At 60.5% G+C, this 25,478-nt stretch overlaps 1 protein-coding gene across 3 annotated transcripts; it reads left to right on the top strand.

Moving 5' to 3' along the window:
• Positions 1-279: 279 nt before the first annotated feature.
• RHBDF2 (rhomboid 5 homolog 2) lies at positions 280-25,195 on the top strand. Of its 3 annotated transcripts, none has more exons than XM_070389122.1 (19): positions 280-401; positions 10,925-11,126; positions 15,143-15,308; positions 16,167-16,309; positions 16,796-16,991; positions 17,075-17,278; positions 18,168-18,296; positions 18,674-18,786; positions 18,920-19,114; positions 20,126-20,237; positions 20,458-20,532; positions 20,719-20,880; positions 21,763-21,872; positions 22,066-22,129; positions 22,222-22,316; positions 22,518-22,593; positions 22,725-22,825; positions 22,989-23,142; positions 23,829-25,195. In XM_070389122.1, exons 3-19 carry the CDS (start codon positions 15,165-15,167, stop codon positions 24,246-24,248), a joined length of 2,493 nt encoding a protein of 830 aa, XP_070245223.1. In that variant the 5' UTR covers positions 280-401; positions 10,925-11,126; positions 15,143-15,164; the 3' UTR covers positions 24,249-25,195. The 3 variants fall into 3 exon arrangements, with proteins under 3 accessions (XP_070245223.1, XP_070245221.1, XP_070245222.1); XM_070389120.1 differs by having other exon boundaries at positions 22,219-22,316; XM_070389121.1 differs by having other exon boundaries at positions 324-401; positions 11,000-11,126; positions 22,219-22,316.
• The last annotated feature ends 283 nt before the right edge of the window (positions 25,196-25,478 follow it).

Genomic DNA, 25,478 nt, shown 5'->3' with positions numbered 1-25,478 from the left:
TCTGGGAGGGGGCTGTTATTGGAGAGGCTTTTCTTGGAAGTTGACGGGATGATGGCACTTCAGACCTAGATTATACGTTTTATCGGGGGAGGAGAGGACGGCGCCTGGATGAGAGTAGCTCCGGCGGAAAATAGGGTTTGCCCGGGCGGGGACAGCGCGACCCTGGAGCTACAGAGGATGCTGGCCTAGGGGACCGAGAGAGGCCCCGCCCCCAGAGCTCGGGCCCGCCTCCAGGACCCGGCCCCGCCCAGGCGTCCGGCCCCGCCCCCGGCCCCGCCTCCGCCGACCGCGCGCAGGTAGGGAAGAGGCGGAGCGCTGGGGCCCCGCCCCCGGGAGCCACTACCCAGCGGCCGGCCGGCGCAGCTTGGAGCTGAGTCCCGGGGACTTGGGGCCGCCGGGAGGTGAGCGCGGGGCACCGGGAGGGCCGGTTCGCGGCAGCTGGGCGCCGGGCGCCAGAGGGGCCGCGGGGTCGCGCCCGGGGAGGCGGTGCGTGACCGACGAAGGTTCCGGCGCTGGCTCCACGTGGGCCGATACCGGAGGCCGGGGCTGGACTGGGACGGGGCCCCTGGACCGGGTCTGCCGGCCCCTAGGCTCAGCTCGGATAAGACACCTCCCGGGTCCCTGGGCCACGAGTCACCAGAGGCGGGGACAGGATGACTGGGCCGCAGTTTAAAGTCCCAGGAGGAAGAGCGGGGAAAGCCCCAGGGCAGGACCGCGCAGTCCCGCCTTGCCCCAGAAGCGCCCGGAATTCAGACCTTCCCCGCCCCTCCACTTTCTCCTGGGTGAGCTGCAGCGGCCGGGGCGGAGTTTGTTCGGCCTCCCCGGGGTGGAAACAGGTGCCGCAGCCAGGCCAGACCGGAGCTCAGAAGTTGGACCCAGGAGTCCTGACTTCTGGACAGAGGGGCTTGGGAAGGTGCCCCCCCCCAACCTTCTCCGTTCCCCAGGGTACTGCGTTGGGTTAGAGAGGAGTATGTCCCTAGGAGCCCGGGGTGAAAGGCCAAGGGAGAAGGTCTGGAGTTGGAGCTGAGAAGGGAGTGTCTGAGGAGGGGAGGGCTTGCGGACTGACCCCCCACGTGGACTGGCTGCTCTTTCCCAATGGCTAGCCTTAGGACCCTGTGTGGGTGGTATTTGCTGAAATGTGATGGGCCCAGGGTCTGTGTTGTTACTGTCACTCACGGTAGGTGAGGCAGAGCAGAGTGGAAAGTGAAGCTTCTTTCAGAGCAGTGACCCTCAAACGGGCCTGGGGGAGTGATTTGCCTGCCAGGGAACGTTCAGCAGTGCCTGGAGACGTTTTGGTTGTCACACCTGGGGGTGGGGGGGGGAGGGTGAGTGTTGTGGCTCCCAGCATCTAGCGTGTAGAGGTTGGGGATGATGCTAAACATCCTGAGGTGTGCAGGACAGCCCCCTACCATGAAGAGTTATCCAGCGGGAAGTGTCAGGAGTGCTGTGCTGAGCTTGGCGTGGTACCGGGTCCATCAGATTACTTCTCACTGACTGCTCCTCCCTGCCTCAGTTTCACCAGGTTAGAGGAGAAATAAACCCAAATGAGATAAGCAGTAAGAAGGCGTGAGGGCAGTCCTGTCCTAACAGCAGGCCGCCCTTGGTGCCACCAGCCTCTTCCCTACTTAAACCCCGGGCCCTGCATTAAGCAGTTCTCGGTGCCATGGGGGAGGGGCTGGAAACAGGGGCTCTCTCACAGCTGGGTCCTGGAGTGCTGCACCCCCAGGGCACCTCCCACGCCGGGTGAGCCAGGGCAGCCCTGGGGGTCAGACATCAGCACAGTGTGGAGGGTGGGAAGGGGGCAACTCTGTGCTCAGAAACTGCCCAACCCTTGATTGCTGGGCGGGCCTGGATGCCTGACACCATGTGACCGGCTGTCATTTTCCCTTCTGAACCTACTTCTAACTCCTCAGTCACTTATACCAGGAAAATAACACCCGAGGAATAACAGGACACATTCCTTGCCGCTTCACAGTCTGCTTCCTGCCGGCAGTAAAACGTTCCACGGTGGCTGTGGGAACTCTGGGTGAGATGAGAGACCCAGGGTGGGCCCTGATGCTAGACAACGAGGCCCCCCCTGCTCATGGTGTTAGCAGAGCCCCAGTGAGAGATGGGGGTCATCAGAGCCACAGGCCAGGGGGTTCCCCGGTAGGGACAACTCTGAATTAATTATTTGCGTTGGGCTCCCCGCTGTGCAGGGAATTGCAGCGGGGGCTGTCATAGAAAGGGCAGGATGGGATGAAGCAGCCGTCCACGCCCAGGAGCCCAGGTCCCCTCACTGCCCTCCCTGCCCACTTCTTGACAGTCTCCATTCCCACGCCCACCCTCCATCCTGTTTACTTGTGGTCCCTGGCCTCCTGACCTGGGAACCCTGGTGGGGTCAGAGGGCAAGTGGCAGTTTCTGGTTTGACTTTTGCTTTGGGGGGGCTTCTCTTTAATCTTTTAACTTTAAAAGGCTGGAGTGAGGCTTTCACCTTTTCAGCTAAAACAAAAACAAAGCAACCTGTAATAGCGACCTCCCATCTTCTGTGTGCCTCTGAAGGCATAAAGCAGCAGTCAGACTTGCACAAAGCTGTTCAGGAAGTAATCAGCAGGGCCTAACGTTGAACCTGGGCCACCCCTTCCCAGGTCCAGCCCTAAAACCCTGTGCCACCAGCTGGCAACAGAGTACCAGGTGACTTCTACCTCACTTACTCATTTCTGAGTACCTGGTGTGACACACATGGACACACACACACACCGGCACACGCTCACTGCCCAAGGTGGGGACTCCTGGTCCTCTAAGAGGAGGAATGAGTCACGCCATAAAAGCACTGGGGGCCGCTGGGGTCCAAGCCCAGCTCCGGTTCAGTGGTGGTGGCCAGACTTCTCTGCAGGGTGTGTGACTTGCTGTGTAAACTCTTCCCCAGGTGAGGCCTCAGATGAGAGCAAGAAGTCAAGGGATGGTGTGTTTGTGCCTGTGACTTGAATGAGCCATCTGGCACTTCCCTGTGGGTTGGGATGAGGGGTGGCGGGATTAGGGCGGCCCCGCCACCTGCCTGCCCCCTCGTGTAGCATCAAAGGGGATGTACACTCCAGACTGCAGGTCCTCTTGGGTCTCCGTGACGCCCACTTTGGGACAGACCTTAGTGATGCCCTGGCCACCCTTGGGGATTTCCAGAGTGAGCTCACGCCTCTGCTCCCGGTTTCCCGTCCAGCTGGGCCAGCCTGGGGAAGGAGTGGTGACCGCGGTGGGGGGCCTGCAAAGCAAGGGCTGCTCTCGGGACCAGCATAAAGAAAGCATTTTCTTCTCCGCATCAGAGCAGTACAGACAGCCACCGTGTCCGCGTTCTCTCATTCAGTAAGTTTATCTAGGGACCCAGATGCAAGGCTTGCGGTTTCAGAGCCTTGGGAAGGCACATTCTGAACCTTCCAGGAAAGTTGTTCAGTCGCTCAGTTGTGTCCGACTCTTTGCGACGCCATGGACTGCAGCACGCCAGGCTTCCCTGTCCTTCACCATCTCCCGGAGCTTTTTCAAACTCATGTCCACTGAGCCGGTGATGCCATCTGGCCATCTAGGAAAGTGGCTGGCACTAAGTGGGCAACGCAGACAAGGTGGGCCCATCAGGGATGCTGGCCAGGAGGGTGGGGGTGGTGGTGGGAGGGGCTGATTCCCAGCTGGGGGAGCCAAAAGCAAGGCCCAGATTCTGGCAGGTGCCTGGGCTATGAAAGTGTGGTCAATAGGATGGGGCAGAGGGTCACTTAAATATTCTGTGCCTCAGCTTCCCCAGCGGGGTCACAGTGGTCTGCCTGGGAGGATTCCAGTGGTGGTTCATGTGAAGCTTGGGCAGGTGTCTGGCTGCACGAGGAGCGTGGTGAGGGAGTAACAGAAACATCGCAGTAACAGGGACATGTCTGTGTGCCCTTGGGATGGACTCGTGGTGAGGCCAGAGGTCTTACCATGGCCTGTTGGGGGGACAAGCTGAGAACAGGCTGTGGAATGGCATCGTGGCTGTGTCATCCTCTAGAAGTGGCCGGGTCCAGGGTGGGGGACCTCAGCATCATGGAGGCCATGGGAATGGAGGATGGGTTTTGGAGGAGGGAAGGGAGGACCAGGCTGTGAACTGCTGGCCCCCACCCTCCAGCGTGTGCGTCATGTTGCTGGGTGGGGTGGGGGGGGGTTGTGGAGGCCGTGACCCTCAGCCCTGCTCCCCGCTGGCCGGGCTGCCTGGAGCTGGGAGCCGGGCCAGCTTGGCTTTCTCTGCCTCCCACATGTGGCCCCAGAGCTTGTGCCACGAGGATCCTCGGGTGGTCGTGCCCTCTCCTGGTGGCTCTCCCAAGGTCCTGCCCCCTGGTGCAGACCCCAGAAGGCCTGGAAGAGAAGGGGTACCTACGCAGGACTGGGTAGAAGCCAGCCTTGGAACTGCAGTCTGGCCCGAGTCCTGGCTCATTAGCTGATGGCTTTATCAGCCAGTGACAATCATGAGATAAGGACAAGGATGAGAGAATGGTTGTGAAAGCCCTAGATAAGCTGGGAAGTGCCACCAAGCGTTAGATGATGTCATTTCTACTTGGTGGGGGGATGGGAGGGGCTCATGAGTCAAAGGCCTGTGCACCCCAAACTTGCCCCAGCTCCTGAGTCACCAGCCCCTGCCCGCTCTTCTGCCATTTCGCCTCACCAGTTCCCAGATAGCAGGAGGCCACAGCCCCACGGCCTAACCGTGTGACCTCGGACAGTTGCCTTTACCTCTCCGAGCCTCAGTTTCCCCACCTGTCAAAGATCTGCTGCCTCCGGGGCACTTGGCTCAGATGTAGAAACCACGTCAGCCATGGTGGCGGAGGCCAGCCAGGAATAAAAGAAGCTACACATTACCCTCCACCAATTTTCCCAGGCACTGGGCATTCACGATCTCATGTCATCTCTGCTGCATCACCCCATTTCACAGCAGAGAACACTGAGGCTCAGAAGTCATAACTTGCTCATTCTTCCAGTGGATAGGTGGCCAAGCTAGAGTGTGAGCCCCCTCAGCTCCCATTTCTCGATGAGAGGACCTCAGTGGCTCCAAAGCAAGGTGGAGAGATAGAGCTGGTAATGCGTGTGGAGAGCCCCTCTGGTCTGAGGGGCCTGGCTGGCCCACGTCTACGTGTCCCAGAGCCCTCGCAGCAGGCATCGGGACTGGGGCCAGCTTCTTCCAGGGACGGAGCAAGCCCCAGGGCAGGATTCTGGGAAGTCTGGTTTATTAGCTCCTTAATGACTGTTTACAAGCTGAAAAGTGTCTGCCTGGCATCTTCACTCTGTGCTAACGGCCGACCCCAGCCTCCAGGAGTGTGGGGCACCCTGCACCCTGTCCTGAGCGTGTTGAGGTGAGCGACCCCGGGCAGCCCAGGGCCTGACAGTGGCTGAGTGACAGCGGGCGAAGCGTTTAACCTCTCTGTGGAATATCAGGCTTTGTCCCTCGGCTCCCCAGCCTCCCAGGGCGACCCCATAACACACCGAAGCTCAGAGACGCCAAGTGGCTTGCTTAATATCACACAGCGCTCAGGGCCGGGCCTCTGACCCCGTCTCCCCGAGTAGGACAGTGTTCTCATTGTCTGGAGCCAGGCCACAAGGCGGGGATGGAAACTGGGTGGCCTCCGCCCTCGCGAGCACACCACAGAGGCCTGTTCTGTGTGCCGGGGTTGGTTGTGTCTGCAAACGCCTCGGGGTCTGGAGCCCCTGGTGGGAGGGATGTGGGCCTCTCCTCCTCCCCGACCCGTGTTGCACCCATCCCCTCCCACCACTGAGCGTGTGCTAGGTCCTACCGGTTCCGAGGACCAGTGGAAACCCAGCTCCCAGTGCCTGAAGATTCCGAGAGAGGCACACTCCTCAGGAGTGTCTGGAGCAAAGCCTGGTTCACGACAGGTCTGGGTGAGTGTGGTGCCTGGTGGTGCAGGTACCCCCACCCCCTCAGGCTCCCTCCTGTGCCCTGGTATCCAGCCTGGATGGACCAGAGCCTTCTGGCTATGCTCCAGGAGCAGTAGAACCAGGAGGGAATAGACCACCTTCCCAGAGGAGGCCAGGCTGCCGGGCAGAGCATCTCAGGACCCAGCTACTCCATCCCTTCCCGCTGTTGTCCTTGAGCAGCCTTCGGCCCCCAGCTGCTAGAGGCTACTACTTTCCTGAGGTCTGGAAGGTCTCTGCCCAGCTGTGTCCCTGGTCTGCTTCCATCAGCAGCTCCTGGAGGCCAGTGGGGCCTTGGAGAGGGCACTGTGGTGGACAGGGCACAGCATCGTGGTCGGTTGGGCCATCTGGTGGCATTTCCCTCCCAATAATGCCTGTCCCCGTATGTTACCAACAGCGGCCCACACCTTAGGATGGGGGGCTGTGTGGCTTGGGCAGTTCCAGCTGGGTTTTGGAATTGGGATCCCCACAGGGATGGGGCATTCACATCTCTGCCAGCCAGCCCCGCCCCCCACTGGTGTGTGGTCCTGAGCAAACCTCTGGGTAGTACGGGGTGGGGGCTGGGAACACGGCAACCTGTCCTCCTCGCCCCTGCATGCTCTTGGCAGCGGCCTGGAGCCCGGCGCCCACGTCCCGGGTCTGTGGTCGGCCGTGACTCCCAAGCCACCCCAGCCAGGGAGCCCAAGCCTGGTTTCGGATGGGGAAGGTTACCAGGTCCTTGACCCTGTGCTCAGATTCTGTATCTTCTCGAGCTTGAGCAGAAAGCAGGATCAATCCGGGCCTCCCTGGGCCAGGGCCCTCTGTGAGTGGGGCCTCTCCCTGTGGTTGGGGCGCCAACCCACAAGTGGTTTCATTTTTCCTCTCTGTTGGGGGGAGCTGGGCTGAAGGGCGGCCTGTGAAATAAGTCTGCCGGCTGGCTCCCCTGGGGAAGTGGGTGCTTACCAGGAGGCAGGGGGTCCCGGGGAGGGCTCCCGCTGGCCTCTGGAGACAGATGGGCATCCCCTCCCCACTGTCCTTCCTCTAACTCTAATGGTGGGATTTGCGGCCCCCACCTGGGAGACTTGCCTCCCTCCCTTTTCATCTGTCCATTTTTGGTCTTCCTGATCCTGTCCGACCCTCAGCTGGCCTTCTTGGCTCTTTCCTGCCAGGCTCTCCTATCCGCACTCACTCTTGCCAGGGCAGGGAGGCATTCAGGGTGAGTCACTGGCTGCTCGGGCCAGCGTGGGGCCGCGGGTAGGGAGCCCGGCCAGGTGGCACCTGTTACATAAGCTGCCCCTTGCCGGGCCTTGCAGCAGCCAGAGCAGCCCCCCACTTCCCCCCGGCCCCCACCCCAGCTCAACAGAGCCAGGGCTTTCACTGGGGGATTGCACACTGCCCAAGGGCCTGCTTCCTCCTTGCTGCTTTTTTCACAGCGGTTCCCAGAACAGCTGTGGGGAGGAAAAAAGCAGGTTTCGGTTTCTGTGACAGGGAAGCAAGTGGGGGGAGAGGCCACTTCCTTGCCCTCCTCCCTCACCCCGACATCCTGTGATTCAGCGGGGGGACAGGCAGGACCCAGCTGCCTGGCCACCTCCCTTCCCTCAAGACTGCCCGCCTGCCGCCAGCTGGGGGGAACCTCTGGGCCAGATGGTGGTTTCTTCTTCCTCTGTTCGGGGGGCCTGAGGCCCTCGTTTTGGGGGATCCCCTAACCTTCCTGACCTTATGGTTCAGAAAGCCCCTCTCAGGAGGGGCTGCTCATCCCTCCTCCCAGGGACCCCTCCCTCTCCTGTGTCCCCACGTCTGGCCACACGCAGGCTGAGTCCTGTGTCAAGTTGCCCTGCCTGCTTCTGGCTCAGGAGGTCCTCAGAGCCCCAGGGGGTGTGGAAAATCCATCCAGCGTGAGCAAGACCCGGGGTGGCTTCAGAAACTGCTGGTGTGTCAGGGGGTGGGCAGGTGGAGAGAGAAACAGGACACCAGAGTCAGATTCCCAGGGATGGAACCACACCTGGGGGCAGGTGGGGCGGGGACAGTGGGCCCATGCAGCCTGGGGATGGGGCAGCTGCCCTGGTAGGGCTCCGGCGGGGGACCCACTGCGGGGAGGCCTGGCTTGCCCTGGCTGTGGCTGCCAGGACAGGGCTCAGCTGGCGGTGCCCGGCCCCGCCCTGTGGGGAAACCGGATTCCCTGGCGAAACCAGCGTGCAGTGTCTGAGTCTGCGTTTCTGCCATGTGTGTCTGATCCTAGGCTATGCCTCTGGGCGTGGAGGCAGTGGGGTTTTAGACTCTGGGTGTACCTTGGGGTGACTTGAACTTTGTACTGCACTTGCTCTGGGTATGTACCCCCCTAGTCCAGGGTGGAACCCCTTCCTCTCCCCAGGCCCCTTTGGGGTCTCCTGGGTACCCTGGGACTGAAGGCCTTTTTCTGGGACAGGCCCCCAACAAAGTCCGAATTTTATGGGCAGGTGGCAGTGGTCTAGCCAGGTGGGTCCTGCCCTCAAACCCCCCCACCCCCGACCCTGGGCTGGATGCTGCAGCAGGCCTGGCGGGGGATCTCAGAGCAGCGGATGTGACTGGTCAGGAGGAAGCCTAGTCCCAGGACGCCACAATTTCCTCTGCAATGAGCAAGCAGTTCTGGGGCGCGGGAGATAAACGTTGGGCGGGGCAGGCGCTCCCAGCGCTCCAGCACTTTTTCTGCCATCTGGGCTCCTCCCCGCCCTAGACTGGGTTATGGTGGGCACCCAGAGTCTGTCCACAACCCCTGAATCTACCCCAGGCACCTGCCACCCCCAGCTCCTCCCTCCCAGAGTCCAGAGGCAGGGGCTGGGCTTCTGGTGCCCCCACCCCCCGTGTCTGCATCAGCTGGGGGCATACCCACTACGGGGGGAGAGTGACGGGCAAAGTGGTGTTTTTATGCCCAATATGTGGGCTCGAGGATGTCACGGCGGGGCATCATTTTGTCCAACCCCCTTGCGTAGCAGAGAAGGAAACTGAGGCCGTGGAGGTCACGCTGCTTACAGGCCAAGGCTCTGGGCACCACGCTATGAGGATGGTTAAATGGCTCTGCATGAAAAGGCGCCCCTGCCCTGCCTCTGCTCTCCGGGACTGGCCACTTCTCTTCGGGACTGCTAAGATTTCCCCGGGGTGGGTCCAGTCCCCCCTCCCCCAGCCTTGGATTGAGTCTGCCCTTCTTCTCATCAGGAGCTCCGAGTCACCCAGGGATCCAACTGTTTGGTGACCTTACTGAGCTCAGGTGTGGCAGCCCCAGACTCGCCCCCAGCCTTCCCCCAATGCCTCCACTCATCCTTGGTGCCAGTTTCCCAGGGCGGTGCCCGCCTGGTGCCCTCTCACTGCGACCTGGTCCCAGGGGGGGCCCAGCGGGAAAAGTTTCCGTGCTGGGGCCCCAGGCGAGGCTGTTGACTTGGAGCGGTCCCCTGAGTGGTGCCAAGTGGCGTCTGAGGCGCCTGCCGACAGCCCATCTGCCCTGGGGTGCAGGTCAGAACTCCCCACGTGTGCGAAAGAAGGAAGGATGCCCAAGTCTTGGCCAAGCCTTAAGCAGGAAATGTTCCGGGCCACCAGCTGGGCCTCAGATAGCTCTCTGGCACCCCCTCTCTACCCAGAGCTCTCATCTGCAGTTGTAGGACTGGAGGTGAGCGGCCTGCTCAAAGCCAGAGGAGTGCTACCCTGTGGAATCGGGGGTCCCGGGCCCTCCCCCAGCCTCCAGTTTACCCCATGGTGGCCCCTTGGATACTTCTGGTGACCCCAGACCGCTGAGAAGCACAGTTTGCAAAACGCTGAGATGTTCGACCAAGTTTCTCTCCAGGCTAGACTCTGCTCTGTCTCCCTGATAGGAGGCTCTCTGGCGGCAAGTGTATTCCTGATTTAGGGAGAAGGGGCGCCTGTTCCCAAAGAGGCTTCAGGCCCTGTAGCCAGAGCAGCCTAAGTCCCAGCTGCTCCCCATCCTGGCTGTGTGAGCTTGGGCAAGTTACTCAACCCCTTTTGAGCCTCCATTCTTATCCACAAAAAGGTAGTTGATAATATCTACCTCAAAGCAAGTTTTGAGGACAGAGTAGGATAATGCATGTAAAGGGTCAGGCAAGGCCTGGCCCACCTGGGGCCCTGACCCGTCCTGCCCCCAGCGGCCTCAGGGGCTCCATCAAGGGGCCCCTCCTCTGCTATACCAGCATGTCCCCTGTGCAGGACTTCTCAGAAACAAAGCCATGCCCTCAAGATGTTCACTTTTTTTTTTCTTTTGGCCGCAGCACACAGCATGTGGGATCTTAGTTCCCCAAGTAGGGATCAAACTCTCACCCCCTGCAGCAGAAGCACAGTCTTAACCCCTGGACCACCAGGGAAGTCCCACGAGTTGTTCACTTTTTAATCCTTTTATGGTGTGTGTGTGTGTGTGTGTTAGTCAGTTGTATCTCTCTGCGACCCCACAGACTGTAGCCCACCAGGCTCCTCTGTCCATGGAATTCTGCAGACAAAAAAAACTGGAATGGGTAGCCATTCCCTTTCCATGAGATCTTCCCAACCTAGGGACTGAACCCGGGTCTCCTGCATTGCAGGCATAGATTTCACCTAAACTAATTGTTAAAGAGCCAAAACGACAGCAAAACACGCCTGAATCCTTTAAACACTGCCTTGAATATCTGCCTTTGTCTAATTGAAAAGAAATCTTGATCAGAAGATAGCCAATAATGCCTGCATTTTTAAAAGTTTAGTGTTTCTAATGAAGTTCTCTAGAAACAAGAAAAGAAAGTAGGGAGCGTATTGATTATGGTTCCCAGCCCAGAGCCCAGGTCTTTATGTGGTTTTGTTAGATACACGCCCAGAGGCCCCTGGCGTCTGGGCGGTCTAAAGAACCTAGCTCATCACCACAAGGGGAGAAGGAGAGGGGTTATTTCTTAATCTCCCACCTTTGAAGCTGGTGGAATTATCCCCATTTTATAGATGAGGAGACTGAGGTCAAGAAGATGGAAAGATGCATTGGTCCTGACATACCCCCTTGAACCTGCCTCCCCTTCCTTATAGGCTGTGAGCACCAAGGAAGCAGCCCTGCCTGACCCGGAGTCATCTGTCTGTCTTTCCATCTGTCTCTGCCTCCAGCCACCTCTCCACAGAGCTGAGACTTGACCCCAGAGCATCTCTGCAGAGTGAGGAAAGGACTAGAACATGCTCTAAAGTCCTCAGCAACAAGACTCAGGGAACTGCAAGCTCAGCCCACAGCCTGAAGGTAGGTAACTGGGTAGCCGAGTGGCGTGGACCCCGGGTACCAGCTGCTTTCCTTGCTTGCTTACCTGACTTGCAGCAAATATGTACTGATGCTACCCATGGGCCAGCACTCTGCTGACAGTAGAGATGCAGCTGTGAATAAGGCAGAAAGAGGGAGACGAGCAGGGTGAAGCGACGGAGAGACACGTGGGGTAGGAGGGGTGCTGCCTCGGGCAGTCCGGGAGGGCTCCTTGGAGGAGGTGGCGCTCAAGCTGGGACCAGAATGATGAGAAGGAGCCACCTGCGTGCACAGGTGCTAATCTGATCTGGGGAGAGCCAGCAGGGTCCCAACCAGAGGCCCAGCGTTTATGGAGCACGTACTTGTAACTTTTTTTTTCTTAACCGTCTTTATTGAGATACAGTTCACATTTAATCTATACAATTCATGTAAAACTCATCTACTTTAGGACATTTTCATCATCTCAGAGGGAAACCGCCGTCCTTTAGCTGTCACCCCCAGCCCTGAGCCATGACTCATGCTTCTGTCTCTGTAGATGTGCCTCTTCGGGACTGCATTTGGACCCCTGGGGTACGCGGTCTATTTGTGTCTGGCTTTCATTTAGCATGAGGTGCTCCAGGTTCACCTGTGTTTAGCCTGTCTCAGCGAGTCATTCCCCTTCATGGCTGAGTAATAGCCCCTTGTGTGGATTTAGCGCATTTTGTTTACTCATTTGAATGTTTGTTTTTTCCCATAGATCATAGTGCCCTTTTTTTAACTTTTATTTTGTATTGGGGTGTAGTTGATGTATCATGTTGTGTTAGTCACAGGTGTATGGCAGAGTGATTCAGTTACACATGTACATATATCTACCTTTTTCAGACTCTTTTCCCAAACTGCAGAATTTTTTTTTTAATTGCACTGGGTCTTCGTGGCTGTTCACAGGCTTCCTCTAGTGGAGAGAAGTGGCTCTTCCCCGTTGTGGCGTGCGGGCGTCTCTTTGCGGTGGCTCCTCTCATTGTGGAGCACAGGCTCAGGCACACGGGCTCCAGGTTGTGACTCAGGGGCTCCAGAGTGCAAGCTCAGAAGTTAGGACGCGCAGGCTTAGTTGCTCCGCGATATGTGGGATCTTCCAGGACCAGGGTTCAAACCCGTGTCCCCTGCATTGGCAGATGGACTCTTATCCACTGTGACACCAGGGAAGACCCACCGCAGAATACTGAGCAGAGCTCCCTGATCTATATAGTAGGTCCTTGTTGATTGTCTATTTTGTGTATAGTGGTGAGGAGGAAGGAAGGAAGGGGTGTGTGCTCAGTCATATCCCACCCTTTGTGACCCCGTGGACTGTGTAGCCCTGCCAGGCTCCTCTGTCCATGGGATTTCTCAGGCAACAATGCTCGAGTGGGTTGCCATTCCCTTCTCCAGGGGATCGTCCCAACCCAGGGATCGAACCCTCGTCCCATGCGTCTCCTGCATTGGCAGGCTCATTCTTTACCTCTATGCCACTGGGAGCCCCAGATATAGTAGTGTGTATATGTTAATCCCAAGCTCCTAATCTATCTCTCCCCCTTTCCACTTGTATTTTGACGAGCGTTTGGCTTGTTTCCACCTTTGAGTTCCGGTGAACGTGGAGCTATGAACATTCTGGAACGAGTGTCTGTGGACGTGCCGCCTGATGCGTGTCATGCGTGCAGTCACGTGATGCCCAGAATGTCTCTTTAGGGGAGGGGGTTATTCCCCCCATAAGGTGAGGACCTAGGTGACCAGTGATCAGAGGCAGGTCAAGCCCCAGGCCACCCAGCTCCTGTCTGTGCTTTTGACCATGACCCCCCAGCACCTCCTAATAGAGCGGCAGGTGTAGGGCAGTGAGGGATCCCAGGTGGCCCGATTGGGGTGAGGGTGGGACCGAGGAGGAGATGAAGGGATAAGGAGACTCACCAGCGGCCCCAGTGAGAAGTCTGGACTTGGTTTTAAGTGAGAACTGGAGATCCCAGCCTAGTGTTGAGCATGGTATGATTTGTGTTTTAAAAGGCGAACTCTGCCACTGGGTGGAAATGGTCCTGGGGTGGGGGCTCGAGGGGGCAGCAGATCAGGAGGAGTCAGGGGGCTGCTGGGACCCTTCAGGTGAGAGGTGAGGGTTGGGGAAGCAGGCAGGCTCCAAACAAAGGTGGCTGCTGTGTTGCCCTGACATCCAGCACCTTGGCCTCATGTGGCCCCACCCCGATCAGAAGATGGATGTGAGGGAAGAGAAATCAGACCTGCCCCAGCAGCCCTGGGATGCAGGGAGAGGAAACAGCAAAGGATTTTAGCAAGACAGAGGTCACAGGGCAGAGTGAGAGGTGAAATGGAGAGATTAGTCAAGTCAGAGGGTGCTCGTTCTGTTGGGTCAAAGAGGGTGTGGGAGTCAGTGGCACCTGTGAGGATGGAAGAGCCCCAGATGTGGGTAAATCGCTACTTCCTCCTGGCTGGGCCATTTGGAAAGTTCCACTGAAACTCAAGACGCACTTATTCTTCAGTCCAGTCGTTCCCCTTCCACTGTTTGTCTGTTATAAAACTTGGAGGTGGCGCTAGTGGTAAAGAACCTCCAACGCAGATTCATAAGGAGACAGGGGTTCAATCCTTGAGTCAGGAAGATCCCCTGGAGGAGGGCGTGGCAGCCCACTCTAGTATTCTCACCTGGAGAATCCCCATGGACAGAGGAGCCTGGTGGGCTACAGTCCATGGGGTCGCAAAGAATCGGACACGACTGAAGCGATGTAGCATAGCACAACACGTGTGATGTAGGCAAGGGTGTCCTTCACACTGGACACAACTCTAAGCAACCATCAGTCTGGAGCTAAGTAAATCTTGGTACATTCCATTCTTAGAAACCTTCCCAGTCTTCAAGACAGATCAGGTAGATCTGTCTGTCTGCAGTGACAGGGGAGGATGTCCATGCTGTAGAGAAATGATAGAAGTGTTAAGTGGCCTTCCCTGGCATCTCAGGGATAAAGAATCTGCCTGCCAGCGCAGGAGACGCAGCTTTTATTCCTGGGTCGGGAAGATCCCCTGAAGAAGGAAATGGCAAACCATGCCAATATTCTTGACTGGAAAAATCCCATGAACAGAGGAGCCTGGTGGGCTACAGTCCATGGGGTCTCAGAGTTGGACACAACTTAGCAATTAAACAACAACAAGGAAATGTTAAGTATCGTGTCCTTTTCCAGGTGCAGAGAAGCATGCGCACACCAAGCTCTTTCCCGGAACACGGGGTGACAGGCGGGCCAGCAGTTCACTTTCCTTTAGTCGTCTGAGTCTTTTTCTTTTGCAATGCTCGTGTATCATTTTTATCACTAAGATGTAATATTCTTCCTTTGTGAAAAGAAAAAAGTGACAGATGGCAGTTTCACTTACCTTTGAAAGAGGAACTTGGCAGTCCAGGGGGACAGGGTCTAGCACCGTGGCTTTCTCATGCTCCCAGGAGTTAGGTTGGACCTTCCCTTCCTCGCTCGCAGCCCAGGGATTCCTTCTCTGAGAACCACCCGCTCCCTGCACAGCTGTGGGTCCCTTGTTTGTGAGCCGCCTGGAGCCTTCTCCCTATACGCCCCAAGCCCTGTCCCAGGGACGAAGGCAGGGCCCTTTGTCCAAGGAATCTGCCTTCCGGGCCCCTGGCCTGCTCTAGCCAGACTGATGGGCAGGCCAAGATCACATCCCTTCTGCATCCCTGGTCCTCACATTCCTTTCTGGGTGTGGTCCTCGCCTGAAGCAGAGAGACCAGAAACAGAACGAGGTGACAAGTTGGGGACCTTCCAGGCTCCTGCTGGCCTAGAATGCAAATGAAGGGATGAAAATAGACCTTCTCACCATACCCCACCCAGTCCGATCAGTGTGCTGCTGCGGGGTTTAGTATCCGGAGTCAGTTTTGAACCAACTGTCCATGGGTTGTTCTCAATCTGGGCTGCCCGCCATGGCACACCCTGACACCCTGCACTGTCCCCGTGCCCCCCCACATCCTGCTGCCTCTCGACGATACACCTGTGCCCCCTCCGTTGCCCTTCCAGTTGCCCTGCCCCCTTACCCACCATGGCCTCCGATGACAAGAACGGAGAGAGGGTCTCCTCGGTGTCCAGCAGCCGCCTACAGAGCCGGAAGCCGCCCAACCTGTCCATCACCATCCCTCCGCCCGAGACCTCGGCCCCCAGCGAGCAGGCCAGCATGCTGCCCCAGGTAAGAGGGGCCCCCTCTGTGTCCCCTGGCATCTCTAGGGCAGTTTCACTTCCTGGAAGGGGGCCCTTCCGGAGCCTGTTGGAGCCCCTGCCGTAGGCTTCACCCACTGCTTCCTGGCCCCCAGTGTCACTGGGAGTGACTTCTGAACTCAGGAACTCAGTCTCGTGGCTGGCCAGGGAAAATAGGAAACTCCTGTCAGTCCCACCTGGGAATCAGCTGTTTCCGGCCCCAGTCCCTTCTTTTATTTATTTTTATTTGGCTATGCCAGGTCTTAGTTGCAGGATCTAGTTTCCTGGCCAGGGTCCTGAACTTGGGTCCCCTCCATTGGGAGCACAGAGTCTTAGCCACTGGACCACCAGGGAAGCCCTCCGGCCCTGGCTGTTCTGCGGGCGGTAGACTGTCTGTGACTCAGGGGAAGGGGCACCCCGACTCTCAGCGCTTTGCTCATGCAGGAGAACGGGGATGAATCACTGTTGCCAGCATCCCAACCAGTGCTCCATAAAGAGTCCATTGAGAACCCGCTGCTCACAGTGTGGGCTCCCGTGCAGTCCGGGGCCCCGGGGTGCCGGTCTCGTGCCACCCACGCAGCCAAGGGCGCTTTCAAACACACAAAGCCGGGCCAATCTGCAGCTTAGCCATGGCCAGGACCTAGAGAGGGAGCCCTGGGGAAGTAAGTGCCAGGCTCCCAGACACACTAGAAAAGGGCCCATCTGACCCTCAGAATGAGAACGCGGCTTGGGGTCAGCTGGGGTCGAGGTTTGTCCTGTCTTGGTTTTCACATTGGAAGCCAGAGTAGAGGCAGCCGGGGAGGCTCGGAGCTCTACAGAGTCACAGCCCGTCTCCCTCTCCCACCTCCAGGAATCCGGAGGGCAGAGGCGCAGGAACCCGGCCCTCCTGAAGAGCGTCAGCCTCCAGGAGCCACGAGGGCGATGGCAGGAGGGCAGCCCAGAGAAGCGTCCTGGCTTCCGCCGCCAGGCCTCGCTGTCCCAGAGCATCCGCAAGTGAGCACACGTTCCGCCCCTGCCTACATGCTCCCCCACACAGCAGACCCCCCTTCCCCACCCGACGGACTCTGACACTCCGGGGCCCCAAGCCCCTTTCTGGGAGGCGTGGACAAGCAGCCCATGTTCCAGGCTGGGGAAACTGAGGCCCGGGTGGCTCTGTGCCTGGCAGGAAGACCCGGCAAGGAGGCTGCAGGGGGTCAAGGAGCTGGGGGTGGACCCTGCACTGCAGAGGAGGGTCCCCCTCTCTCCCCCCGGCCCCGGGCTCAGCCCTCAGGCCCTGGACTTTATTCCCCTGCCTCTGCCCATCCAGTCCCTGGACACTGAGTCGGGGAGTCAGTCTGCCCCCCACCCCCCACTGCGCCCACACATGTCCTGTCCCCTCCCACTGCACACACACGCACCCTGTCACCTCCCCACACACGTGGCCTGTCTTGCTCCCGCCGCCATGGTGACATGCGCCCTGTGCCCTGTCCGCCCCCGCAGGGGCGCGGCCCAGTGGTTCGGGGTCAGTGGAGACTGGGAACTGAAGCGGCAGCACTGGCAGCGCCGGAGCCTTCACCACTGCAGCGTGCGCTACGGCCGGCTCAAGGCCTCGTGCCAGCGGGACCTGGAGCTCCCCAGCCAAGAGGTGCCCTCCTTCCAGGACACTGAGTCTCCAAAGCCCTGCAAGATGCCCAAGGTGGGCTCCAGCCGGGGATGGGGCCATCAGGGGACTCGGCCCAGCTCCCGGCGGCCTCTGCTCACTGCCTCCCTCCCGTCCAGATTGTGGACCCCCTGGCCCGAGGACGGGCATTCCGCCACCCTGATGAGGTGGACCGGCCCCACGCCCCGCACCCACCGCTGACCCCCGGGGTCCTTTCCCTCACCTCCTTCACCAGCGTCCGCTCCGGCTATTCCCACCTGCCCCGCCGCAAGAGGATCTCTGTGGCCCACATGAGCTTTCAAGCTGCTGCAGCCTTGCTTAAGGTAAGGATACCTCTGCCCGGCCTGCTCCCTCTCTCCCCCATTCCAGGCACCTGCGTCTGTGCCAGGGCAGTGGCTGCTCCGGGATCCCTGGACGGAGAAGGGGGCTACAGCCCAGCAGGCAGACTCACCCACATCCTTCTAGCCCCGCTTCTCCCTAGTGCGGGCAGCTGGTTTCTGCACCGACACATACACAGGAGAAATAGGAAGTGAAATGTACAGTCACCGCTCCCTGACCCATGTTTGTGGAGCCCCTGTTACATGCTGGGCACAGGGGCACTGCAAAGAGAATTGAGCCAGTGTCCCTGCCCTAGAGGAGCACTCAGCTCGGGTGAGGGGAAGATGTCACCATGCGGTGTGACAGGTGCTGGGGCCCGCCCAGAGGAAGGGCTGCCCCGTCTTGCCCAGGAGAGGGGCTGATGTCAGAGAGGGCACTTGAGAGGTATAAAGAAAGTTTCACCAGGAAGGGAACAGCATTCTCAGCAGAGGGAACGGCATATGCAAAGGCCTGGGGGTAAGAGGCAGTAGCAGGTAGATTTAGTGAAGGGTGGTCACAAGAGGAATCATGGGAGGTGGAATCAGAAAGGTCAGCAGGGGCCCCGTGTGCTGTGCCAGGAAGCCCGAACCTTGGGAGTAAGGGTGCAGGGTGAGTGGTGGGGTGCCAGGTACCCAAGCCCAAAGGCGGGAGGTTGCCAGGAGAAGCTGGCAGCCAACTGCAGACAGAGTACTGTGTGCAGGCCTGGGGAGGAGCTGCAGCCCAGTCCCGGCCTCCACAGACACTCCTGCTCTGCGCGGGGTCCCACCTCCCTGGGAGGATGGCCTTGACACCCCTTTGGTGTCGGGGCAGGACCACCTCCCCTGGGCCTGACGCCCGTGCCTCTGCCCCACACAGGGGCGCTCAGTGCTAGAGGCCACAGGACAGCGGAGCCGGGTGGTCAAGTGCAGCTTTGCCTACCCCAGCTCCCTGGAGGAGGACGTGGTCGACGGGGCGGAGACATTCGACTCCTCGTTTTTTAGTAAGGCAAGCACGGGGTGTGTGGGCCCTCCGGGTCAGGGGGCTGGGGTGGGCAAGAGCTGTGGGAAGAGACCCGACTTCCCATCGCGCTCTGCCGGGAGGCCCTCAGATGTCCAGAGGCCTGTCCGTGGGATGGGGGTGCTGCCTCTCGGAGCTCCCAGGCCCCCCATCTTTCATTGGCAGAGCGAGGGCCTGGGGTGGGGCAGGTGCCAGCTGGGAGAGTCACCATCAGGGCCCGCAAACACGTGCCTCCCCTTCCTCTCTCCCCGGGAGCCTGTCCAACGTTGTCCTGCCCTTGAATTGAGCTGCTGGGGGGGCAGGCCGGGGGACAGTGACTCCTCACACTGTCTCTTGCTGTGTCCCTGACTCCACCCCTACCCCAGGAAGAAATGAGCTCCATGCCCGATGACGTGTTTGAGTCGCCCCCACTCTCCGCCAGCTACTTCCGGGGGATCCCACACTCAGCCTCCCCAGTCTCTCCCGACCAGATTCCCCTGTGAGTTCCAGGCAGTCCTCCCGGGTGTGGGGGGCGGGGTGGAGGGGTTCCCCAGATTGCAGGTCCCTCCTGGTCCCCTCCTCGTGGCAAGGAGGGGGTGAGGGTACCCGGCTGAGACCACCGTCCTCACCAGGAAGGAGTCCAGCCGAGCCCCGGTGCCCCCCACCAAACGCGGCAAGCGAATCGCCTCCAAGGTGAAGCACTTTGCCTTCGACCGGAAGAAGCGGCACTACGGCCTGGGTGTGGTGGGCAACTGGCTGAACCGCACTTACCGCCGAAGCATCAGCAGCACGGTGCAGCGGCAGCTGGAGAGCTTCGACAGCCACCGGTGAGCCGCCGGCCGGCCCGCCTGCTCCGAGACCTGGGGGTGCTCACTGTCCCGGAGGGCTGCTCCCAGGAGAAGGCCCAGGGAGAGGGGCTGGGAGCCATCCAGGAGGGACCGGGGGGCTTCCAGATCCCCCTGGGCCCTCTCCTGGAGCATCCCTCCTTGTTCAGCGAGCCTTTGATGAGCACCTCTTATGTGTCGGGGGAGCAGGGACAGTCCCCGGGGTCACCCTGCGAGTGCGCACGTCACCCGGGAAGAGTCGTCAGGTGTTGCTGCCTCTCCTTGCTTCTGGGCCCGCTTTCTCCCTGGGTCCCAGACAACAAGCATTCACTGAGTGCCACACAGGCCCAGGGACAGCAGAGCAGGGCAAGTGTGGTGGATCAGAGGCGTGGTTAGAAGCGGTGACCCCGAGTGAGGAGCCTGTGGAGAGGGACTGTGTACAAGACCTTGGGGAAGCCAGAGGACTGGGAACAGGCCATTCTGTGTACAGTTAGCAGCAACCTGCTAGACTTTGAACCCCAGATCACAAAAAATTAAGTGATAGCAGGTGTGGAGTGTGTCCCAGAGAAGGAGGACAGAGAAGGGAGTGAACCAGAGGCTGGGGAGGCATGTGGTCAGGAGGAGCAGCAGTTAGCTGGGTGAAAAGAGAAGGGCAGAGCATCTCAGGCAAAGGAAGCATCATGTGCAAAGGCCCCGGGGCTGCAGGGGTGCGTTCCCAGAACTGCAAGAGGAGAGGAAGGAGGCCAGGAAGGTGGGCAGGCGCAGCAAGGCCTGGCCACCAGTGGGAGTGGGCAGCATTAGACTTGATTCCCAGAGCAGCGAGAAGCCACGGGGAGGGTTTCAGCTGGGAAAGAAAGGCATAGAGGTGCGTGTTAAGAATTGCGGTGGTGAAGGACGAGTCTGAGCAGAGCAGTGGAGGGTTGGGAGCAGGTAAGAGCTGTCAGCAGCTGGGTGTCACAGGCCTGAGGGTCGGGGTGTGAGTCCAGCTCTGCTGACCCGAGGCCCTGCCCGCAGGCCCTACTTCACCTACTGGCTAACCTTTGTCCACGTCATCATCACATTGCTGGTGATCGGCACGTACGGCATCGCGCCCGTGGGCTTCGCCCAGCACATCACCACCCAGCTGGTGCGTGGGGCTCGGGAAGGGGGTCTCCATCCTGGGAATCCTAGCCTCCCCCACAAGAGGCATCCTTGTCTTGGGCCACCTGGTCCCTCCGAGACATAGACCTGGCCCAGGCAGGAGGGGGCTCTGGGCTCTCCTCTGCTTTGCCTCTCAGCCCCTTCCTGGAAGCCCTTCCCTGGGACCGAGAAAGCCCTGACCCCGCCTCCTTCCACCCCTGCGCCAGGTGCTCAGGAACAAAGGTGTGTATGAGAGCGTGAAGTACATCCAGCAGGAGAACTTTTGGATTGGCCCCAGCTCGGTGAGGCGCCCAGGCGCGGAGGCATCTCAACAGGGAGCCCCCTGCCCCTGTCACCCCCAGCTGGGCAGAGAGGGGGGTTGTGTCTAACCTGGAAGACCCCCTCAGCAGGAGCACCCTCGGGAGGAATGCTCCCGGCCAGGTCTGGGCCTGAGCTCACCACCCCCTCCCCGGCGGCCCCCTCCCCAGATCGACTTGATCCACCTGGGAGCCAAGTTCTCACCTTGCATCCGGAAGGACCAACAGATCGAGCAGCTCGTGCTGCGGGAGCGAGACCTGGAGCGGGACTCGGGCTGCTGTGTCCAAAACGACCGTTCAGGCTGCATCCAGACACAGAGGAAGGACTGCTCGGTGGGGGCCTGGGCCCTGCAGCCCCGCCCAGCCCCGCTTGTCTGCGCTGGCTCCACTGGCCCAGCCTGGGGGAGGGCCCGGCAGGGGCGGTGTCAGCACACTGCACCCATCCTTGTCTGCCCTCCCCAAGCTCATGCCCCCTCCCTGGCTTCACACCCCCCTCCCTGGCTTCACACCCGCCTCCCCGGGCTCACGCCCCACTCCTTGGGCTCCAAACCCCCCTCCCTGGGCTCGAGCCCCCTCCCTGGACTCACACCCTGCTCCCTGGCTACACACTGCCCTCCCTGGGCTCACACCCCCCTCCCTGGGCTCACACATCCCCTCCCTGGCTTCACAGCCCCTCCCTGGACTCACACCCCCCTTCCCTGGCCTCACACCCCACTCCCTGGCCTCACACCCCACTCCCTGGCCTCACACCCCACTCCCTGGCCTCACACCCCCCTTCCCTGGCTTCACAGCCCTTCCCTGGGCTCACACCCCCCTCCCTGGGCTCACACCCTCCTCCCTGGGCTCACACATCCCCTCCCTGGCTTCACAGCCCCTCCCTGGGCTCACACCCCACCCCCCTCCCTGGGTTCACACAACCCCCTCCCTGGGCTCACAGCCCCCTTCCCTGGCTTCACAGCCCTTCCCTGGCCTCACACCCCACTCCCTGGCCTCACACCCAATGTAGGCAGCCTGGCACAGGGAGAGTATCAACCTCCCCAGCCCCAGAGAAGTGAAAGCTAAGTCCTGGGAGTGTCAGCGACGGGTGGGGGTCTGGGAGATGAGCCAGAGACCTGGACAGCAGGGAATGAGCCTCTGCCCTAGAGGGACCCCTGCCCACTCTGATGGGCATGACCTTGTCCAGCCTGCCATGACCAGCCCTTCCCCATCCTCCAGGAGACTCTGGCCACTTTCGTCAAGTGGCAGGATGATACAGGGCCCCCCATGGACAAGTCTGATCTGGGCCAGAAGCGGACTTCTGGGGCCGTGTGCAACCAGGACCCCAGGTACCCACGGCTGAGCTCTCTGAGATGAGGCTGAGTGTCATGTCATTGGTGCCACCCGTGGGGGTGCTGCTGGTGGGCGTGGTCGGCTGGGTGCTGGCTGGTGGGCGTGGCCGGCTGGGGTGCGGTCCGGGGGGCGTGGCAAGCTGGGGGTGCCGAGGCCCCACATTTTGCCCCCTCCAACGTCTACTTCCAGAACCTGTGAGGAGCCGGCCTCTAGTGGTGCCCACATCTGGCCCGACGACATCACCAAGTGGCCGGTGAGTGTGCGGAGAGGAGAGCGGTCCAGGCAGGGCAGGGAGGCACCTGCCCGCCACACAGCTCCATCTCCACTCCGTGCCCCTCCCAGCAGATCTGCACGGAGCAGGCCAAGAGTAACCGCTCGGGCTTCCCGCACATGGACTGCCAGATCCGGGGCCGTCCCTGCTGCATTGGCACCAAGGGCAGGTGAGCCGGCCTGGGCCGCGGGCCCGAGCCCCTGTGCTCCTCCTCTGCCGCTGTTCCCCCGCCCCCTCCATCCATGCTGTGAGGGTCCCTGAAGAGGGGCACCCATCCTGCCAGCGACGCCTGCTGCAGCCAGGCGCTGGACACCGGGCGAGGGATCGGGACTCAGTCCCCTGACGTCCGCCCTTGCCTCTCCGTCCCCAGCTGTGAGATCACCACGCGCGAATACTGTGAGTTCATGCACGGCTATTTCCACGAGAAGGCCACACTCTGCTCCCAGGTAAGGCGGGGCCCTGGGCACGGTGAGCAGCCTTCGCGCCCTCCCACAGCGGGCATCTGGTCCCAACCCCGCACACCAGGGCCTCCCACCCGGCCGGGTCCCGGGGACTGACTGCCGTGCGCTCGGCCCAGGTGCACTGCTTGGACAAGGTGTGTGGACTGCTGCCCTTCCTCAACCCCGAGGTCCCCGATCAGTTCTATAGGCTCTGGCTGTCTCTGTTCCTCCACGCTGGGTAAGAGGCCCCTCACTGCCCACCCCCCAGGCCCCCGTGGTACCACCTGGACCCCTGGAGGAAGGGCCCCTGAGCCAGGGCACAACCTGCCGGGCCCCGGTGCCCCCCAAGTGCCTGGCTGGTGGCCACGGGCGGAAGCCGATGCCCGTGTGTCCCCGCCCAGCGTCATCCACTGCCTCGTGTCTGTGATCTTCCAAATGACCATCCTGCGTGACCTGGAGAAGCTGGCTGGCTGGCACCGCATCTCCATTATCTTCATTCTCAGCGGCATCACTGGCAACCTCGCCAGCGCCCTCTTCCTTCCGTACCGGGCAGAGGTGGGGACTCTGGGCACTCTGGGGACTGGGCGGGGTGGGGCTAGCCCTGCCACTTCCTTCCCCTCCCCACCCCACCCCCACCACTACCCGAGGGACGCACAGCCCCTGCTGTGTCAGGCTCAACAGTCTATGGACAGCTAAGCTGGGGGCTTCCTGGCCAGTTCCTTAGTCTGTCCCTGGGCACGAGGGAGCAGCGATGCCCCCAGGTCACATGTAGGGTCACCTCCAGAAAGACCTTCCTGGACCCCCCACCCCAACCCCCACTTCATTTCTCCCAGTGATCACAACCACCACCGGCCAGCACGCCCCTTAGCTACAGGCTGGGTCATATGAAGTCGCCCTCGTGTGGCCGTTCTTGCTAAGAAAGCAGGGTTTGTGGGTCAGTTCCACCTCACGCTCCAGGCTGATTCAGCGTCTGTCCCCGCCACGTGCGCTGCCCGGAGCAGGCTGGCTGTCCTGCTTGCTGTGCCCACTGTGCACGTAGGGTGGGCGGAACGAGTCCAGCTGGGTTCCGGCGGCGCTGGCTGCACCTCAGCCCTCAGCTTCGGGGTCCGCACCCTGGGAGGGCCTCACGGACAGGATGACCTGGGTCCCAGGGCTCCAGCCTGGCTGTGCCCAGGGCTCCCCGCGGGCTCCCACCCGGCGCCTGGAAGTGACCGTGTCCGTGCCCCGCCCACCTGCCCCAGGTGGGCCCTGCAGGGTCGCAGTTCGGCCTCCTGGCCTGCCTCTTCGTGGAGCTCTTCCAGAGCTGGCAGCTGCTGGAGCGGCCCTGGAAGGCTTTCCTGAACCTGTCGGCCATTGTGCTGTTCCTCTTCATCTGCGGCCTCCTGCCCTGGATCGACAACATCGCCCACATCTTCGGCTTCCTCAGCGGGCTGCTGCTGGCCTTCGCCTTCCTGCCCTACATCACCTTCGGCACGAGCGACAAGTACCGCAAGCGCGCCCTCATCCTGGTGTCGCTGGTGGTCTTCGCCGGCCTCTTTGCCTCGCTGGTCATCTGGCTGTACATCTACCCCATCCACTGGCCCTGGGTCGAGTACCTCACCTGCTTCCCCTTCACCAGCCGCTTCTGCGAGAAGTATGAGTTGGACCAGGTGCTACACTGACCACCTGCCCAGTGGGGCCGGCATGGCTGCTCCCACCCAGCTCGGAGGATGCAGGGACTGTGTCTGGACCGAGCTGTCTGCCTGCACAGCGCCCTGCCCACACCCCAGAGACCCCATGGGGCCAGCCCTGCTCCCAGGAGCCCTCCCCCAGGAGAGGCCAAGTCCGAGGGGAGACGCTCCTAAAGGCAGCCTTCATGGGGGGCCAAGGCCCCCTCTTCCTCAGGCCTGGGCTGGGGGACACTCGGAGCCTGTGCATCTCTGCAGCTCGGGGCCCAGGCCCTGACAGACCTCCACTGCCCGGCCGTCAGGACCCCTCCTGGTCCTGGGATGCTGCTCAGCTCCTACCTCCGGCTCTGCTGGTACGGTCCCCAGCCCTCCCCATTACTGTGAGCTAGCTCCTCCTGGGGATGAGGCTGGGGTTCCCGCCGGGTTCCCAGCCCTGCCTGGCCACGGTCCCCTTCCTATTGTCCCTCCCCTCTCTGTCCTGTGAGTCCATGCTCGGCTTCCATCAGTGGCCTGGTGAGCCTCCCCATTACGCTCCTGGACCAGACCTCGAGGGAGAGGCTTTGGCCGTGGTCTGGGACAGAGAAGGAGCAGAGAGACACAGCTGGACTGGGAAGCTGAGAGCCTGGGCTGTTACCCAACAGCAGCTGAACCCACCAACCCACTCCAGGGCCCCCAGGCCCTCCCAGCCAGCGCTTCCCCTCGAGTTCGTGTTCAGCCTCCTGGGGCTGGACTAATGCCAAGCAGCTCACCACCCTCTGTCTCACTTCTGCCAAGAAAGGGGCAGGGCCACCCTGTGGACCTGTGCCCAGGGGTTGCCAAGGTCAATCAGGACTTTTTTTTTTTACCAATTTATATTATGGTCCTAATTTTTTAAAGTAACGCTAACTTTGTATGGACAACGTCTGAAATGAATTAAATGAATTAAATTCTTTAAGATAGGACTAGCTTTTGACCTGAGGCCTCAATAAAATAAAAGCTGGAACTTTAGGGGTGGAGTGGCGGGGGTCAGCCATGAGGAGCAGGGGTCAGAGGCGTGACCCAAAGGAACCGTGGAAGCTTGTGGGAATTTTGAGGGATTTGTTAGGGGCAGAAACCAGGTTGGGGTCACCTGGAGGGTTTCAGGAGGTATGCTGAGACGATACTGGTAAATCCTTGGACTCCCACGCTACTCCAGCCCCAGCTGCTTGTAGAGATAGTCAGGGGTCTGGCTGGGCAGAGGGGAGG

Source organism: Bos mutus, chromosome 19 (genome assembly GCF_027580195.1).
Source record: "Bos mutus isolate GX-2022 chromosome 19, NWIPB_WYAK_1.1, whole genome shotgun sequence".
Lineage (NCBI taxonomy): Eukaryota > Metazoa > Chordata > Mammalia > Artiodactyla > Bovidae > Bos > Bos mutus.
The sequence above is the reverse complement of the archived record's forward strand: the minus strand, read 5'-3'. Positions and strand labels throughout refer to the sequence as shown.